The following is a 17,722-nucleotide window of genomic DNA, read 5'->3' as shown; positions in this document are numbered from 1 at the left end:
GCATTGTTCAATCCATCATTCGGAAATAGAAAGAGTATAACACCTAACACTGCTCATCGTCCTGAGTGCACCATCCCCAGTGTCAAATATGGTGGGGGGAGCATCATGCTTTGCGGCTGCTTTTCCTCAGCGGGGACTGGAAAGATTGAAAGAATAGTTGGGAAGATGGATGGAGCCAAATAGGGCTGCTCGATTATTGAAAAAATAATAATCACGATTATTTTAGTCATAATTGAAATCCCGATCCCAAATGATTATTTGTGGCCTTCAAAAAAAAGTCTATCTTTATTTTATTTATTTATTAATAAAAAACGATGCTGAACAGTCCGCCTTGATTAAGGAGAGGAGGTCTCTGTTTCACACCTGCCCCCTGCTGGCCAGCCCTCACACCTGTGCAAGTAAACTGAGCAGCGCGGCCTGATGACATCATCACACAGCGCTGTTTGTTTTTATGTCAGGCAAAGGCATGAGCCATGGCACGTGAAATGTGAAGGGAAAATAATCCCAGCGACCTGCTTGTCTTATTACAGAATCTACTTATAATATGAAGAGTGAGATTTTGCCAGGATTTGCTTATAGAGGACTCGTGGAGGGACTCTTGAATCAAGAGTCTTGATATTATCGTGAACAGTTGGGGAATACTTTTCACCATTCACAAACATTTTCTGTCTGCTTTGCAAAAAAAAAAAAAAGAAATTGCAAAAAATATATATATGTATATATACATATTTTGTAATCGTTTAGTGTATTAATCGAAATTCGATTATGATTTCGATTAATACACTAAACAATTACAAAATTAGCATAATCGGAAAAAAACAAAACAATTATATATATATGCACAGCCCAAGAGCCAAATATGGGGACATTTTGGAGGAAAACCTGCTGGGGTCAGCAAGAGAATTGAGGCTGGGGTGGAGATTCACTTTCCAGCAAAACAATGACCCTAAACACAAATAATAAAAGCTAAATCTACAATGGAATGGTTTAAAAATGACATCTTAATGTGTTAGAATGGCCCAGTCAAAGTCCTGACTTCCCACTGATACAAATACACTGCATACACTCTGAATATAATAACAATAATTTACCCCTTCTTTCCTTCCTTTTTCCATTTTCAATGTACCAGAGGCAATACATTTTATGAATCAACTTGGATAAGTTGTTTTTCATCTGTGCTTAGTGCTGGAACGGAAATGGTCATTACAAGAACACTATGCATCATCAGAAGTGCACCCAGTGCATTTAACGCAGACCTCACACTGTGAAAGTAATCGCTCTTGAGCAACGCATGTGACATTTCAGTAAAAGCATCAAAATGTAACTTGCACGCCACTTCTTTGAACAACAGTCATAAATGCACCATTTGTTTTTTTTACAGGCTAACAGCCTTTTATACAGTACATATATACACAGTACACAGGCCTATATGTGTGTGTGTGTGTGTGTGTGTGTGTTTGTGTGTGGGTGTGTGTGTGCGTGTAGTTTGTATGAACAGAAAAGAAATCCGTCACATTAACCTGCTTCTGTGTACATGGAATAAACCTACATTTTTCATATTTCTGATACTTGGGGCTGAAGAAATGTTTTAAGTTAAAAGTAAACTGGCCTCAAGTACATTCATTTTAACTTTGGGTTGCACTTACTTACTTTATGAGCTAATTGAAACCTACTGATGTGTACACGCTATAACTTGGTTTATACTGGCTGTCAGCTGATGCCATGTATTTAAACTGTAATTAATCAAACATGAGAGATGAACATCATCACCAATAGAGCTTATGCGAGTGATGGCATAAGAATCGTCACTCAACTTGACGTTCCATCTTATGTCATTGTTTGATTTGTTCATTCATTTGAGGTTCCATTTCTATTTGGATGTCACACAGCTCTCAGGGGAGGAGCAGCGACGTCAGATAAGGCTGATAGGTAGGCTATTTCTCAATCTCCATCAAACACTATTATTTGTTAGTCTCTCATAATGGTAAGTGAATTTTCTCTCAATTTGTGCAACTTCAGGGGAAAAAATACTTTTGAGTTACTTTTGATTTAAACTTAAATAACCTGTTTTAATTGTTTTTTGATTAGGCGATGTAATTTCCTCATAGATACAGATTGACAATTGTTTTATGGTCATTTCAACATGTAAAGAAGTTCTAATCTGCCTTATATCATGTTGTATATAGATATTTCCAATTCACCTGTCCGTCCTCACGGTCGCAATGCTGGCGCTGTATTGCTTGTGCGTCATGGCGCGAAAACCTGGACAAGTTGACCCCTTGGAAGTGCCCCGAGCCAACCCTCGATGCTGGGATTCATCCTCCGCTTTGTTGCTGGAGATGCGCTCCCCTCGCATCGCAGACACAGTGCCCGCGTTCTGGGACCTCATGGTGTTTCTCAAGGCGTCAGACAACAGCAGGCACACGGCACTGTACTGGGACCTGGCCGGACTTTTCTGGGACCTGTACCTGGACTGTGTGCTCTCCCAGAGCCACGGCCTGGGGCGCAGACACGTGACCGCTGTGCACTCGCTCTTCACAGACAGTAAGTGCTTCACCTCTCATCTACATAAATTAAAAGGCTAATAATAATAATAATAATAATAATAATAATAATAATAATAATAATAATAATAATAATAATAATAATAATAATAATAATGTCTTAGTGTTTTTTTCCCACAACAATGTGTGGTAAATTGAAAAGCCTAATTTGATATGTTTTCTGAAAGCCATGTTCGCTTGCCATGTAGACTTATGATGTTAAAGAAGCACAAATTGATTGATTACACATTATTGTGTTGTGTGTGCGTGTGTGTGTTCGTTCCATGTAGAGCGAGTCAGCTTTGACAGCTTTGTTCTCAACTCCCTGGCGTGGCTCAGGGTCCGAGTGAGGCACCGAGGACGCATCGAAACTCTGGAGTCCAGCCCTTTTGCGTATTTCCACTGACACTCATTATACTGTGCTTTCATGTTATAAAAGTGTACAGGTCATTTATAAAATTTAAATATGTAATTAATGTAATTGTTATTGCAGGCTTCTATTGTTTTTTCCTAATGATTTTGGATACTATGGAAGATCATAGCGATTTGGGACTTCTTCAAATGTTTGAGATGGGATGTCTGAGCACTTCTCATTGTTTAATGTTCAGAAATGTGTGCAATAAACTAAATTGTGATCCAAAGTGATAGTGAGACCGAAATATAAATCTATGGCCCATTTATTAGTTGACTATAATGTAAAGACCTGGTGTCAGATTATCCGTGAAACTGTGCCACTGTTATAGGCATAGGTTTTTGATTTACCTCATGTTAATGTGGCTCCTTTAACGAGACAAACTTCTGTGAGGTCACGTGACACACATTTCACTTTTTACTTTCACTTTCGACTTCTCTCTTTCCGCATTCAAACTTTTCTCCACCGTTTGCTTTACATGACTTTATAGTTAATGTTTGTCTCATTACTTTCATTACTGTCTCGTTTACCACAAAGAAACAATTAACATGCGCTGTGTTCACCGCTGCTGCTGACAAGACCCCTGTTCAAATCAGGTAGGCCAGAGGCTATAGAGATGTCTATGCCAACTTTGTATTGATTAGACATAGGCTTATAGGGCCTAAACCACCATTTGTCAGAATATACTAGTTCCATAGTTTAATAGTTCCATGGTCAAGAAGAATGAGAGCAATATTCATGATTAATATTGAAATAATGATTTGTTACAAGAAAGGATAACAAAACACAAATCCACATATTGCCTGTGATGATGGCTAAACAGTGCTCAAACCATAGCTCTAACATATGCCTGTAGAATGTTAAAAGTTACCTTTGTTCTCGAAAGCATTAACTCTATTATAAAATAACAATATACACAATAAAAATATAAAATAAAACAATACATTTAACGATGCCCTACATTTCTTGTCTTGTGTTGAAATATCTACAAAACAAACACTGATTTGTGTTCACTCTTGACCCAAATAAAATCTATCTTCATGTGTTCTTTGATGGTCATTACAATGGGCACTGACTCTGGTTTCTGACCATGCCGTGTACATGGCAGAGATGGACTTTCAGAGGCTGCTGTTACAGATAGGGCAGTCTCTGGACCTCGAGGAAGTGAGGGCCCTGGCGTTCCTCTGCAAAGACATCTCACAACGAAGCCTGAACTCTGTGGAGCACTTCAGCGACTTGTGCTCGAGTCTGTCGGACCAGGACCTGCTCTCACCCGACAGACCGCAGCTGCTGCAAGAACTGCTGCACACTATACAACGGCCACGCCTCGCAAGGGACATACCTTTGACAGTGCAAGGACCAAGGAGAGGTCTCATCCCTCCTTACAGGTCAGACAAACACAACGGTCCAAATGATTAAATCAAAGACGCCACTTATTATTAGGAAATATAAAAACAACAAATTAGAATAAAAAGAATAAATAACAAACATACTGCTTTTTTGTTTGTTGTTTACCAGGAAGTTGCTGTACAATCTCTATGAGGATATAACTGACGAAGACCTGCGAAATATAAAATTCCTTTTAAACCAAAAGCTCCCAAGAAGAAAGCTGGATGAAAATGTTGTAAGTACTGGAATCAATTCAATCAAAACATTCTAACAAGCTTTGAAATGATCAAGTACAGTATCTATCTTATTATGTTTCAGAAAACTTTGGAGCTTTTCTTGGAGATGGAGCAGATGGATCTCCTCGGGCAAACTAATCTGGATTTACTGCTGTCAATATTTGAGTCAGTTTGCCCTGTGTTGAATGAGAAGATCAACCGTTTCAAGCAACAACAAGGTAGGATGGAACAAAAACATTATCAGTACATACAAAAAATACACAAATTATCTAATATCTAAAATCTTATTTAAATCATAAGCAACATACTTGAGGTCTGCTTTTGAAACAGTGAATACAGTGGCCACTATGTCCTATCGCGCTGATCAAAACCAGGTAGGAAAAAAGTTATTTTTCAGTTTGGTGCCGAATTGTCACTTCTTGGCCATTTTGTTTTAGCATGATTTGAATGACAATCCCCGGTCTTTGTACGGAGGAGCTAATGTGCCAGGTAAGCACTGCCCACATTGTTTGTGTGAACCTTGCTGCCTATTTTAATATTTGTGTAATTTTTTCTCATTTTATGATGTATTTTACTGAAAGGCTGGCAGCCCTTATCCCAGGTGTGTTGTTTTTGTCTTACTAGCTAGAAATTTTTGTCTTAGTAGCTACAAATTCATTTATGTGAATCATGATTGTAAGTTTTCCCTTTCTTCAGTCCAGTGCTCAGGTTTCAATCTTTCCTCCAAATGCCTCTGTGGGTAAGTATTGAGTTATTTCCTAAAGCAAAACTGAAAAATTAAGCTCCCGTTCTAACACAGTCTTATGTTATTGTTTCTAGATTTCCCACATGGATTACATTGCCATAATGACACAGGTGTGCTGTCCCAGCATGTCAGTGATGCAAGCGGGACAAACAGTTACCCTGTGACAGGTCAGTCAGTTGCCTTTAATAACATTTAAGCCATTTATTTGTGTATTTGGTCGGGACAGTGCATGTTTATGAACACACATGGGACTCATGTATGTAAACACGCCTCGCCCTCTCAAACACACTCAATCACTCGATCTGGCCTACTGTACACCTACATAGGGGGGCACCACCGAAAGGCCCCACCAGGCCGGGTATCTAACCCAGGATCTTCTAGCTGTGAAGCCCGTGCACTAACCGCCGCGTCACCGTGCTGCCATGAGCTATGATCATCTGTTCTATGCGTTGACTTTCTCAGGAAGAACTTTGGAAATATCAGCAGAAAGCACAGACATCTCTAAAAAGCCAATGGTCAATGTAAACACTGAAACTACAAATATTGAGGTATGAACTATTTCACATGGTCAGACTGTTATACAGAATGTCATAAATTACCTTGTATAGCTGTTTAACTTGATGACTACGTTTTATTCTGCATTTGTAAAGGAATTAGAATCATATTCCATGACTGGGGACAAAAGAGGCATCTGTATGATAGTAAACAATTACAGCTTCGATGATAAGAGGAAGCGCGAAGGGACAAAAATTGATCAAGGTAAGTTGTTTTAATTTTCCCAAAGACATTTTTGTTGACATATGTTAGTTACGACACAACAATTGTCAGGTCAGCATTCAACATATAAACATTTTGGCAGCAGGTGGTGAACTCAAAAGTCCTCAAAAAGCAGTCACCGGAGCTCTTTTACTTTTCTTTAGCTTTGTTTTGATGACTGCTCTGAAAACATTTGTTAATATAGATTAGATCGGGTGATGATTTACATACACTTTATAAAAAGACACATTTGCATTTTTTTTCACACTGTCTGACATGAAACCAGAATTAACTTTTCTTTTTTAAGGTCAATTAGAATTTTTAAAATTATTATTTTTTTGCCAAATGCCAGAAGAATGAGAATGAGAGATAGTATTTTCCACATGGTTTTGAATAACTTTTTACAAAACCAGAATTTACATACATTTCATTAATAGCATTGGTAGCATTGCCTCTTGTTTCAAATGTGTAGCCACCTTGGTGCACATGCCTTTTCAGCTCTGCCCATACATTTTCAACCCGATTGAGATCAGGGCTTTGTGATGACCACTTCAAAACATTCACTTTGTTATCCTTAAGCCACTTTATGACCAGTTTGGCAGTTTGTTTTGGGTCCTTGTCCATTTGGGCCCATCTGCGTCCAGGCTTTAACTTCTTGGCTGATGTCTTGAGATGTTGCTCCAATAGTGTTCTTTCTTCATGGGGCGACGGTGGTGCAGTTGGTAGAGCGGGTCGTCTCGTGATCGGAAGGTTAGAATCCCAGCTCCCGCGAATGAACATTGTCATTGTGTCCTTGGGCAAGACACTTCACTTGCCTCCAGTGTCTGCGCACATTGGTGTATGAACGAGAGAGTGAATGAGTGACTGGTCCTTACTGTAAAGCTCTATGGGCCTGGTAAAGGTAGAAAAACGCTATATAAGTTGAGTCCATTTACCATTTCTTCATGATGCCATCTATTTTGTGAAGCAAACCTCAATCTGTCTTTTTGATGTTTCTTTTGGAGGGAGGGCTTCTTCCTGGCAGAGTTCCCTCTCAGCCCATCTCGGTACAGGACTTGTTTCACTCTGGCGATTGACAAACTCTTGCCAGGTTCAGCATCTTCACCAGGTCTTTTGCATTTGTTCCTGGGTTGATATTCACATTTCAAACCACAACACGTTCATATTTGGGACACAAAACCCGCCCTCTTTCTGATCTGTATGATGACTGGACATTTCCATCTTTTTTATACTATATATTGTATAATTGTTTTAACCAATGTACCTGGCACCGTCAAGTGTCTTAAAATTGCACTCAAGGATGACCCAGATTTGTGCCTGACATCTGGGTTTTCCCAAATTGTTTAAAGGTATGTAAACCTTTGACTTTGTAAAAAGTAACATAAACATTTCTAAAACATTTTTTTAATCTCATTCTTCTGGCATTTGGCAAATAGAAATAATTTTGGAAATTCTAATTGACCTAAAAAAGTTAAACTTCTGGTTCCCACTGTATCCTACCTATGCTACTGCATATGCTACCAGTAGTAAATAGATACATTTACACTTACAAAGTAACAAGATGGTCTTTCTGTGCTACAATGGTTTACAGTTAGTTCTAGAAAAATCATGCAAATGTAATTATCACAAATGAGCAAATTTGAAAACATCTTAGTAGATTTGATCTAAGATGAATGACGTGCATTTTGCCCACTCACATTGACTTGTTTTACTGTGCCCTGTAGAATGTCTGGACAGAGTTTTCCAGTGGCTGGGTTTCGAGGTGGAAGTCCATCAGGACTGCACTGGGGCGAAGATGCTGTCAGTGACCGAGCAGCTAAGCAGCAGAGACCACAGAAACATGGACTGTGTGGTGTGCTGCTTCCTAAGCCATGGTCAGGAGGGCAGCATAATTGGAGTGGATGGTGAAACAGTCAGCATTACACAACTAAAAAGGTTGTTCAGTGGAGTCCAGTGCCCCTCTCTAGTTGATAAACCTAAGCTGTTTTTCATCCAAGCTTGCCAGGGTAATGCTGCACAGCAAATGGCCATCATCCAGACCGATAGCCCGTCATCGTGTTCCATTGAGAGCGATGCCGCAAAAATGGAAGAGTCCATCCCATCTGAAGCAGATTTCCTGCTGGGAATGGCCACAGTCCCCTCATATGTTTCCTACAGAGAGAGGTCAAACGGATCATGGTATATTCAGGCTTTGTGCAAAAACCTCGTCCAGATGGTACCCAGGTTGGTGAATTCTTCATTACCGGTACCTTTGAAAAAATCTTCTCAAATAGATTCTCAAATAGCTTTATACAACAGAGCCACACATTGCATTTTCTGGAAATAACACAATAGCCTCCTACTAGCCTACAGTACAGTTCTTTTATCTTATTGAGTTCTTTTAACTCAATAATTACAATGGTTTGCTATGTTAAAGGTCATGCTGCTGCACGTACAGGATAGCTTTATTTAATATACCTTACCTTGTGCTTTCTCTGCAGGGGATTGGACCTGGTTTCCATTCTGACCAAGGTGAACGCTGATGTCAGTCAGAAGACTGGGGAAGGGACAAAAAAGCAGATGCCTCAGCCAGCCTTTTCTCTCAGAAAGAAAGTGACATTTCCAGTACCTTTACACCCTCCACCCAATCTATGGCCATGATGACTATTGGGAGGAGAAGGGTTTTTTTTGTGTTTGCTTTTTGGACTTTTATCAATTTTTAGCATGTTTTATACAAAAGCAAACATTTCAAATAAAACTCCCTACACTACCTTTCTTCTATTTCTTTATCTTTCTAATATTTTATTTTTATATCGGTGTGATAAATGCCCTGAGAGCACTAAAATGACACACAGAAAGAAATGAAAAAATGAAACATATACAGCAAATACAACTAGGTAAAGGTTAAAGTGTACTTTATTTTCCTGCAGGGAAATGTGTCCTTTGCACTTGACCCATCCAAAAGTCCAAACAGAAAGGCCCTGTCTTCAACCTGGGACCTTCTGGCTGTGAAGCAAAGGCTCATTCTGCTAAAATAATAAAAAAACAACAAAAAAAAAAACAAAAAAACAAAGAAACAAAAACAAAAAAATCAATAAAATTCAATGGGAATGTGGGGTTTAGTTTTCTGGCAGTAGGTGGCAGTAATGAGCCTCAAGTTTCCAAACCCGGATGTTTATAATAATAACATCCTGTCTGTTTTAGCTAAGCCACAGTTGTTAGCAATTTTAAGTGCGGTAATACTATTCTATCTTTCATGTGAGACCATTTCTGAAAGTTTGAATATTGAACATTAGTAATCAAATAAATCTTGATCAAATACGAGTAAACGCAGTGATGTCTCAGGAGCAGTATCCATTAAACGCGCCCGCGGACACGAGGTGAGCGGCTCTTCTCTCTTACTGATATAAATCGAAACTAACAGGCGACTGAATGAGAGATGTGCAGTGTGAATGAGCTGTCAATGTAGCGTTTAAACACATGCTTTTAAAATGCTTTTTAAACATATGTAATGTATAACTTGACATCGTCCTCTAAAATATACCACGGATAATTTCCCCTGAGTATTATTGTGCGTCTGTTAAAGTGTTACTGGACACAACAAACACTGGTGTTATTTAGTACAACGCACAAGCCCTTAAAGGGATAGTGCAGCGTTTTTCCATACTGAGACATGTTCTTACCTCAGCTTAGACGAGTTGATGCGTACCTGCCCGGTCTGTGTGCGTGCCGGTGGAGGAGCGTGGTAGCTTCAAACTTCAACCCCGTTTGATGCTATAGGAATACATTGGGAGAGGCCAAATGCTAACAACATCTTAGGTCTTTTTGCGTGACTGAGGGCACACACAAAGACCAGACAGGTACGCATCAACTCGCCTAAGCTCAGGTAAGAACATATCTCAGTCTGGAAAAATGGTGAACTATTCCTTTAATAAACACAAGACCTTAATAAACACAAAAGGTTGTGAATCAACTCTTTGGCCTGTATGCCGTACAGTAAAATACATTGTTTCAATGGGGCAATCACAACACCAGGGTTACTTCTATGTTCTCACCTCAATGTCTTAAATACCTTTGGGTTTGAACAGCTTGGACTCTGGAGTGCAAAGAAGAGTTCCGGAGAAAACACCAATTCAGATCCTTCATGAGTACGGCACAAAAACGGGCAACCTCCCGGTGTATCTGCTGGAGAAGTCTGAAGGAGAGGCTCACCAGCCCAGCTTTGTGTTCAGTGTCCAGATCGGAGATGTCAGCTGCTCTGGTCAGTTCACCACCAAACTTAGGCTGTTTTCACACATGTTGGAGCGCCTTGTAGGTCGCCTCGAGACCGCCTTAGCATTTACTCCACAGTTAGTAAAGTCAGTGTTCACACGCGCTCGCACAAAACATCGCAACATCAGCCACGTAACAACGATCAGCTGTTCAACAATCTTATTCCCATGACAACGAGCATCAACCTGTCAATGTGCGGACACCGACACGCGCGCACAAAGCCTACAGGCGCACTTCCCCGATGTGACGTGGTGGTCACTCCTCTCCCTCGTGGTTAAATACAGTGAGGGTGATATATACGCGAAGCGTGGAGAAATTAATCAGCACACGGAGAGGAAAGTTTCACTGCAGCAGGAGGAAGAGAAAGACGAGAGGGAGAGGCGTACCTTGATGATTTAAAGTTGATCCATTTTGCCTTGTCAGAGCAGTAATCCAAACGTCCTCAGGCAGCGCGTAGTCATTCTTTCTTCGTGCAAAAAAGAGGCATCAAAGCGAGAATAGTTCACCAGACATCACACATTCACACCAAACCCGCTCCGACACAGAAGGCGGCTCAGGCCGCTCCGACACTGACCCTAAAGCGCTGCTGTCGGGCCTAAAGTCCCTTAAAGTCGACCTAACTACAGCCTGTGTGAAAACAAACCTTAGTGTCTATCTGACTGAAAATGATGACTTCATCAAATAACTACCCTTTGGATAGTGTTATATTATACTTTTGACTTCTACTGGAGCAATATTATTATGAAGTAATGTACTGACATGAGTAAAACATTACTCTTTCCACCATGAGTAAATCTGGATGTGACAAACAGTTTTTGTTATTATTAAAGGATAATAAAATGTAAACTGTTAATTTTTGAATTGTCACTTTTTATATGCTTTGCCATTTTAATTATGTCACTACCAGTATTCTGTATTCTCAATATACAGTATTTTATTTTCGCCAAGTACTTTTACATTGCATAACATTTTACTCCTACTTGAGTTATTTTTTTCCCCCAGCAACAGGTCTCCTACTTTAGTAAACAGTTTGGCCTCTTGACCCACCTCTGACTTGATATAACTGACCTGTACATCATTGTTCAGGCCAAGGCTCTAGTAAGAAGGCTGCAAAACACCAGGCTGCCGAGGCTGCCCTCAAAATCCTCCAAATTGACGGTGGTGCAGTGTGAGTATAGTTTTCTGGACATACTATTTGATTAAACATGTTCTTATACTTTCCCTAGATTACAAATAAAAAGTATGTAGTTGTTCGCTACTAGTAATGAGTTTGAATGTGTGTGAGTCCCGGCTTAGTGTGGTGTGAGCAGACGTAAACATAAACCGTCTGCTCTGTTGCAGATGTGATGCAGCTGTAGTAACTACTTTGATGTGACTCTCAACAGGAGTGTCCCTGTGAAGTCGGAGAGCAATGGTGTAGCAGCAGACACAAGCAACTCAGTGGGGAAACTACAGGTGTCCTGTTACTTTCTTTCATCTGTCATTTTTATTAAACAATAAACAAATATGTTTTCTGGAGCTAAATCAAATCCACAGTTTAATCTTTTTATTTATCTAAAATGGCTTGAAATGTAAGCTTCTCTTGTTCTTCTAAGATATCATTTTAGATGCCTAGTTCTTGATCACTGTTCAAAGGATTGTGTTTAATATGCCTCTGATGTAAAGTGTCTTATTAGTCCAAAACCAGTTGTCCGTTGTCTGTTTGTCTTTAGGAGGTCGCGTTGCAGAGAGGTTGGCGTCTGCCTGAATACACAGTACTGATGGAAGTCGGGCCTCCTCACAAAAGAGAGTTCACAGTTACCTGCCGAATGGAGTCCTTGACGGAGAAAGGTAAACGTTAAGCTTCTTTAGAGACATATGACAATAGATATTCCTCTTCTTTAATTACCTTCTGTTATTTAGCCGTAGCACATACCAAAAAAGCTGCAAAAAAGGCTGCTGCAGAGAAGCTGATGGCAAAGCTACAGAGCCTCTCTGATGGTTCTGAAATAACATGGGTATGTTAAATATTTTACAGCTTTTTCACACAGCAAGGCGATGTCTCGTGACCTGAATGTTTCATTTTTCAGACACTTCAATCAAGCGTTCGACTGGAGAACTTGCGGAACTCGTCTGCTGAGAAACTCTCTCTATTAAGAAGAAACCCGCTAAGCATTCCCAACACAGATTACATCCAGATGATGCTGGACCTTTCCAAAGAACAAGGCTTTGAAGTCACATATTTTGATATTGGTGAGAGACGCATGTGACACGTCTAAAGAATTTCAAAACTATGTGGGAAAATATTTAACAAGTCAAGAAGCCCTTAAACAACTAGTTAACAGTAAATAATGCTGCATAATGTTCTAGTCCAGTTATTTTCCCCAACCTTATATGTTATATTGTCCAGTTCATTGGAATAGGCAAAGATGGATGTCTTTACTCATTTAAAACTGTCTCAAAAAAGTCTCAAATTAATAAACCAAATGACCCTGGGACAGAAGTTAATTGAAATATACCTTGCTTCTCTTTAACCCCTTTCATGCAGAGCTGCCCTCTCTTCTAAAGCCTCTGGGTCAAATAAAATAAACATTGAAAATGAATAATTAAAAGAGTAAAAGAATACAATAACAATGCAAGATCGTGAAGAATTTGACTTGATTAAGGCTGTGTAGAAGGAGGTGGAGAAATTAAAAGTCAAAAAAGACTTTGTATGAAAAATTATAAGTCTTTTAATGGGAAATGGGACAGTCTCCTACGCGTTTCGACAATGTGTCTTCGTCAGAGCATAAGAATTAACACCAGGTGTGTCCCTTTTTAAAATAAGAGAACATGTGATCGGAAGTCACATGACCACATTTTTTTTTTTTTACAAATATTTACAATGTTTGTTTTCACAAAGCATGGAGAAAACCTTAAAGCAGAGCAATATTCAGGAGATCAGGATGAATGACAGAGGCACCAACTGTACATCACTGTATATAGAAAGCAGTGTATAACAGTGAATGCATGTTACATGATACATGAAATCAGTATCAAAAAACAAAAACAATAAAAACATTAATAAAAAAAACCCAAGAGGCACAGAGTTCCCCCTACAGAAAAGGGGTGAAGTCCAATTCTTCATTTAACCCTGTATAGTAGGTAGCCCCAAAGGCATCAATCCAGTAAGTCTCTCTTTGGAGCGTTTTTTTTTTCTTTTCCTTTCAGTTTATCCCCCATTTGTGTAGCCTCTAGCACCATGACTCTGAGACTATTGCTGTTTGTGGGGCTCATGGTTTTGAAATGTTTGACAGTTGGGTAATCCAGGTTTTGTGTTTTGATAGCATACTTGTGTTCGGCAAACCTTTCTTGTAATTTTCTTTTTGTGCGTCCAATAACAATGTTGACAATCATTCTCTTGCAGATGAGCTAACTGTGAATGGCCAGTACCAGTGCTTGGCTGAGCTGTCCACCTCCCCGGTCACTGTATGTCACGGCACAGGCATTTCCTGCGGCAACGCACACAACGACGCAGCCCACAATGCCCTTCAGTACATCAAAATCATGGCTTCCTCCAAGTAAAACCCATAATGTGAGGTACATTTCAGCAGACACTAAATACATCAGCAAACGTCATAGTGAGGCTATATACCTGGACTATCAATGTTGACTATACAGTAGGAGCTGTGTGTGTGTTTTAACTATGTTTTCACCATTTTAATCATCAAGACAAGTTTGATTTGATCCTCGCACACTGTATTCCAGTGGTTCTCAATTGGTGTCAGAATACGTTATGTAGAGAAAAAGTATAGAATCACTACTTTAGTCTGTTAAAGTAACTGTTATTGGGATGTTTTGATCATAAATTCAGCTTTTTGGCTTATTTAATGTGTACTCAACAACGATTTTTGAGGAAAAGACAATATTTAATATCATATTTTATAACTACGTATTTGGGCGACTGTGGTCCCGACGACAGACCTGTTGAGAACCACTGCTGAAATCAACAACTTGATACAATAGGGCTGCATGATTTTTTTATTGCAATTTTGCATTGCAGTATTGTTATTGGAAGTCTTCTTGCATAAATTGCTTAAGTCATATTTTTGGGAAAGTAGAAATAATAGTCAAATAAAACACTATGGAATCCTCATAGTGGTGAATTAGATATAAAGTGTGTTTGCAAATAGAAGAGAAACATCAACTAAACTCTAAAATTAGAAGTTAGATGTTTTTTTGTTGTAACAAGCTTTCTGATTGTCTGAAGACAGAGCCACAGGATAAAGATGCAGCAGCGTTTAGTAGAAGTTCTAGAATGAAAACAAAATTTAAATCCGAACACAAAATGACAATTGCAATGTGTGATTCAGGTTCTAGTGCACATTATAAACACATCCAGAAATGTTATCAATTGAGTGGAAAAAAGAGAGCTGGTCACGTGACTCAAATGTCATGTGTCTCAAAACGCTTCACTCTGCGAGTCGTGTATCACGTGTATCGTCAGTGTGTCAAGGCGGCTCATTGGCTCAGAGCGTTTCAGTGTGTTGCCTTGACTGCTTTGAGCGGCGAGGCGCTAAACCACATATGTTTTCTGGTCCATACTTTGCTGATGTAAACCATAAGTGATGAGTAAATGTGCTGCATTCCTCCTGTTTCCCATTTAACCACGTTCATGTGGTACAAGTTTTCTACGCCTGGCTGTGGGAAACGTAAAGAGCTCAATCTACAGCAAATAGTTGTCTCACACATCACGCATTGATATCCTGCTTTGCTAAAATAATACATTAAGGCCCTGCAGGTGATTAAGTTGGCCACTGGAGCTCCGTGGAGCACTGCACCAAAAATACTCTCATTTTTGTAGCCTATGATTCCTCTGATCATTTAAACATCAATATCAGCTTGTTGTGAAAACGACACAAGCCTTTTTAAAACCTCTATTGCACACATTGGTTTGGTTGTGTTGGTGATTCCATCATGTTTATGAGAAGTCACAACAACAAAGTTTGTCCACAAGATGTCAGTGTTCAAATAGAATGAAGCGGCTCTGAATCTTTGAGATTTTTTGCCAGGAAAGCCTTTAAGTGTCTTCACTGAATTGTGAACTACTAAACTAACACAAGAACCACATTTATTTCTGAACATGTGTTGGCTGGATTTAAACATTATTAAATCTCATGAAGACAAATGGATGCATATTGTATTGTTTAATTGATGGCAGTGTTTCCAAATTGCTAATTCCAAATTGCTAATTTGTTTCCAAATTGTTAATTCACATTCCAATTTCAATTTGATTGTGATTAATTGTGCAGCCCTATGATAAAGCAATAAATATAAAAATATGTCAAAAATGTCATGTAAATCCCCTTTTTTGGGTTACTTGTAAACCATACCGTGTGGCAAAACATGTATACTTTATGTGCAGTGATACAAGTTATATTGTTGTAACCATGTTGATGGTATTAATTTATTGGTTTTATACTTTATTGTTTTACTATGTAAGAATTGTAGTGCTGTTTTTGATGTTCACCAGCTTTTTAGTCATATCACCTTGAGTGTTTGGAGCTTAAATTTCTCCACAGAGCTCTATTCTGCTTCAACTTTATCTTCTTTTCTTGTAGCAAAGCAAAAAAGCTCAAACAAGTAAGGTGAAAGCTGCACTCCTACCAAGACAAACGTTGGTCTATTGCCATTGTCCCCTTGTGCCTTTTTGTACTTTTAAGACTTTATGTTGCATATTTAGGAGAAATCATGAGCTTGTGATATTTTTCTGTAATATGTTCATCTTTGCTTCAGTTTCTGCTTCACATTGTAGTTACAGATAATTGTCCGTTGGAAATCTGTCGTAGGTCTTCTAATTAGAACAATAAATCATATTGAATATTGTGTACTGTTTTAAAGAAAAAAATCAGAATATCAACCATTAATAAGTATTTAAGTACAGGTGTTGTCAGTTTAAGTTACTTTTAGCCATAAGTAAAGTAAGTTTGTGAACCTATTTTTTTCTAATTGATGACCAGGTTCTCCTATAGGGTTGTGTGATATTACGATATCGTCTGTCAGTCTTTTCTGGGAGGTCAAAACACTTGCAAGTGCCACGGTAATGCCTGCTTAGAAGCATGGCGGGCTAATGTTCCTTCACTGAGGCGCTCAAGTTAAACAAAGGCCTGCGCTTTGCTTTTATGTACAGTAATCTCATCGGAAAGTGTGATTTTTTGCTCCACAGAAAACACTTTTCACTCGCTTATGTCAGACTAATGAAAATCTACAGTTTGTCGTGTGTTTTTATGGAGTAGCATCTAACAACTTACCTGCTAGCATATATGACTGTCACGTTTACAGTAAGTCACCATGGTTACTGCCACCCAAGTACTGTCAATATCAACCAACTGTTGTAGTGATTTCTCCTTTGCTATTTCACATGCATAAGCCTAACACTGAGGTAAAAATGACACTGTTATGACTTGGTTTCCCAGTTTTATTAGAGCAAGCGCTATGTAGCAGCAGAAGTGAACAGTGGTTATGGAAAGATATGTCCTCATTAAAATTGCACTTCAGAAGGTACCCAGTTGGAAGATTTGAAATGAACTAATCTGACATAGTGTATTTTTGTAAAACATGTCCCGTCTGCATCAAATCTAATACAGAAACAAGTTTATTTTAGTTTTGTTCAAAAGGCATCCACAACATTCGTTCATTGGCAGGCTCTGGACATGCAGCTAAAGCATTTGATGTCATTTACTCCTTAAACATTTCAATAGGCTTTTTTTCATGTGAAGATCCATTCACCCAAGTGACAAATAAAATTCTTAAAATAGTTTGTCATAAAATTTCTCTTCATATGGTAATCTAACGATTTGTATTTACAGTTATCGACCCCCCCAAAACATATGTTTTTATGATTTTTATGCAGAGCGGTGTAGGTCTTGTTACAAAACCTTTAAGTATTTTAAGCTGGTTGCATATTCTAACCACTGGGGATGATTTACATCGAAGCCAAATGAGTACAGGAAGCAGGTGGAGACGATTGAACTGGTTAATAGCATACCTTCGTCTAATGTTTTGGTGAGGCATTATTCAAATTGAGTAAGGCACAGCAAGTGAAACCGAATATGACTACTAAACTAAGCATAACATTTTAGCACAATAATTAATTCCATAGAGAATCGTGTAGAGACGCAGTTTGTGTTAGGTTTTTGGTTTGTACTCTACAGTGAACACAAGAGTCAATCTACAAATCTGAAGTCCCCAATGTGCAGAGAGCTGCCCAGCTTAAGTATGTATGAACATTTAGGAACGCTTCCAAGATAATGTCACCAGAAGTAAATAAATATGTAAAACAAACCGAAACGTACACAAAAGAAGCCAATAAATACATGATTCAATAACATGTCTCTGCTTTGATTTTTTCCCCCCTCAAGTTCAGTCATAT

At 38.9% G+C, this 17,722-nt stretch overlaps 3 protein-coding genes across 3 annotated transcripts; all 3 read left to right on the top strand.

The window, feature by feature from the left end:
• Positions 1-2,240: 2,240 nt before the first annotated feature.
• On the top strand, positions 2,241-2,949 carry LOC306967558 (protein FAM237A-like; the record flags this gene model as incomplete). Its single annotated transcript, XM_079562640.1, has 2 exons — positions 2,241-2,544; positions 2,834-2,949. Exons 1-2 carry the CDS (start codon positions 2,250-2,252, stop codon positions 2,947-2,949), a joined length of 411 nt encoding a protein of 136 aa, XP_079418766.1. The 5' UTR covers positions 2,241-2,249.
• A 1,089-nt stretch (positions 2,950-4,038) lies between these two features.
• Positions 4,039-8,775, top strand: casp10 (caspase 10, apoptosis-related cysteine peptidase). The gene is made up of 12 exons (XM_079563180.1): positions 4,039-4,343; positions 4,474-4,579; positions 4,663-4,798; positions 4,911-4,954; positions 5,018-5,069; positions 5,162-5,181; positions 5,277-5,319; positions 5,400-5,492; positions 5,788-5,873; positions 5,976-6,084; positions 7,806-8,304; positions 8,562-8,775. The coding sequence occupies exons 1-12, from the start codon at positions 4,057-4,059 to the stop codon at positions 8,719-8,721; spliced, it is 1,635 nt and encodes a 544-aa protein (XP_079419306.1). The 5' UTR covers positions 4,039-4,056; the 3' UTR covers positions 8,722-8,775.
• A 481-nt stretch (positions 8,776-9,256) lies between these two features.
• Positions 9,257-14,068, top strand: prkra (protein kinase, interferon-inducible double stranded RNA dependent activator). Its single transcript, XM_079563551.1, has 8 exons — positions 9,257-9,440; positions 10,149-10,321; positions 11,419-11,500; positions 11,718-11,787; positions 12,045-12,162; positions 12,235-12,329; positions 12,402-12,564; positions 13,718-14,068. Exons 1-8 carry the CDS (start codon positions 9,397-9,399, stop codon positions 13,873-13,875), a joined length of 903 nt encoding a protein of 300 aa, XP_079419677.1. The 5' UTR covers positions 9,257-9,396; the 3' UTR covers positions 13,876-14,068.
• Positions 14,069-17,722: the final 3,654 nt, after the last annotated feature.

The sequence above is a fragment of the Gobius niger genome (assembly GCF_951799975.1).
Source record: "Gobius niger genome assembly, chromosome: 9".
NCBI lineage: Eukaryota > Metazoa > Chordata > Actinopteri > Gobiiformes > Gobiidae > Gobius > Gobius niger.
Note: the sequence above shows the minus strand (reverse complement) of the source record. Positions and strands in the feature narration are given on the sequence as shown.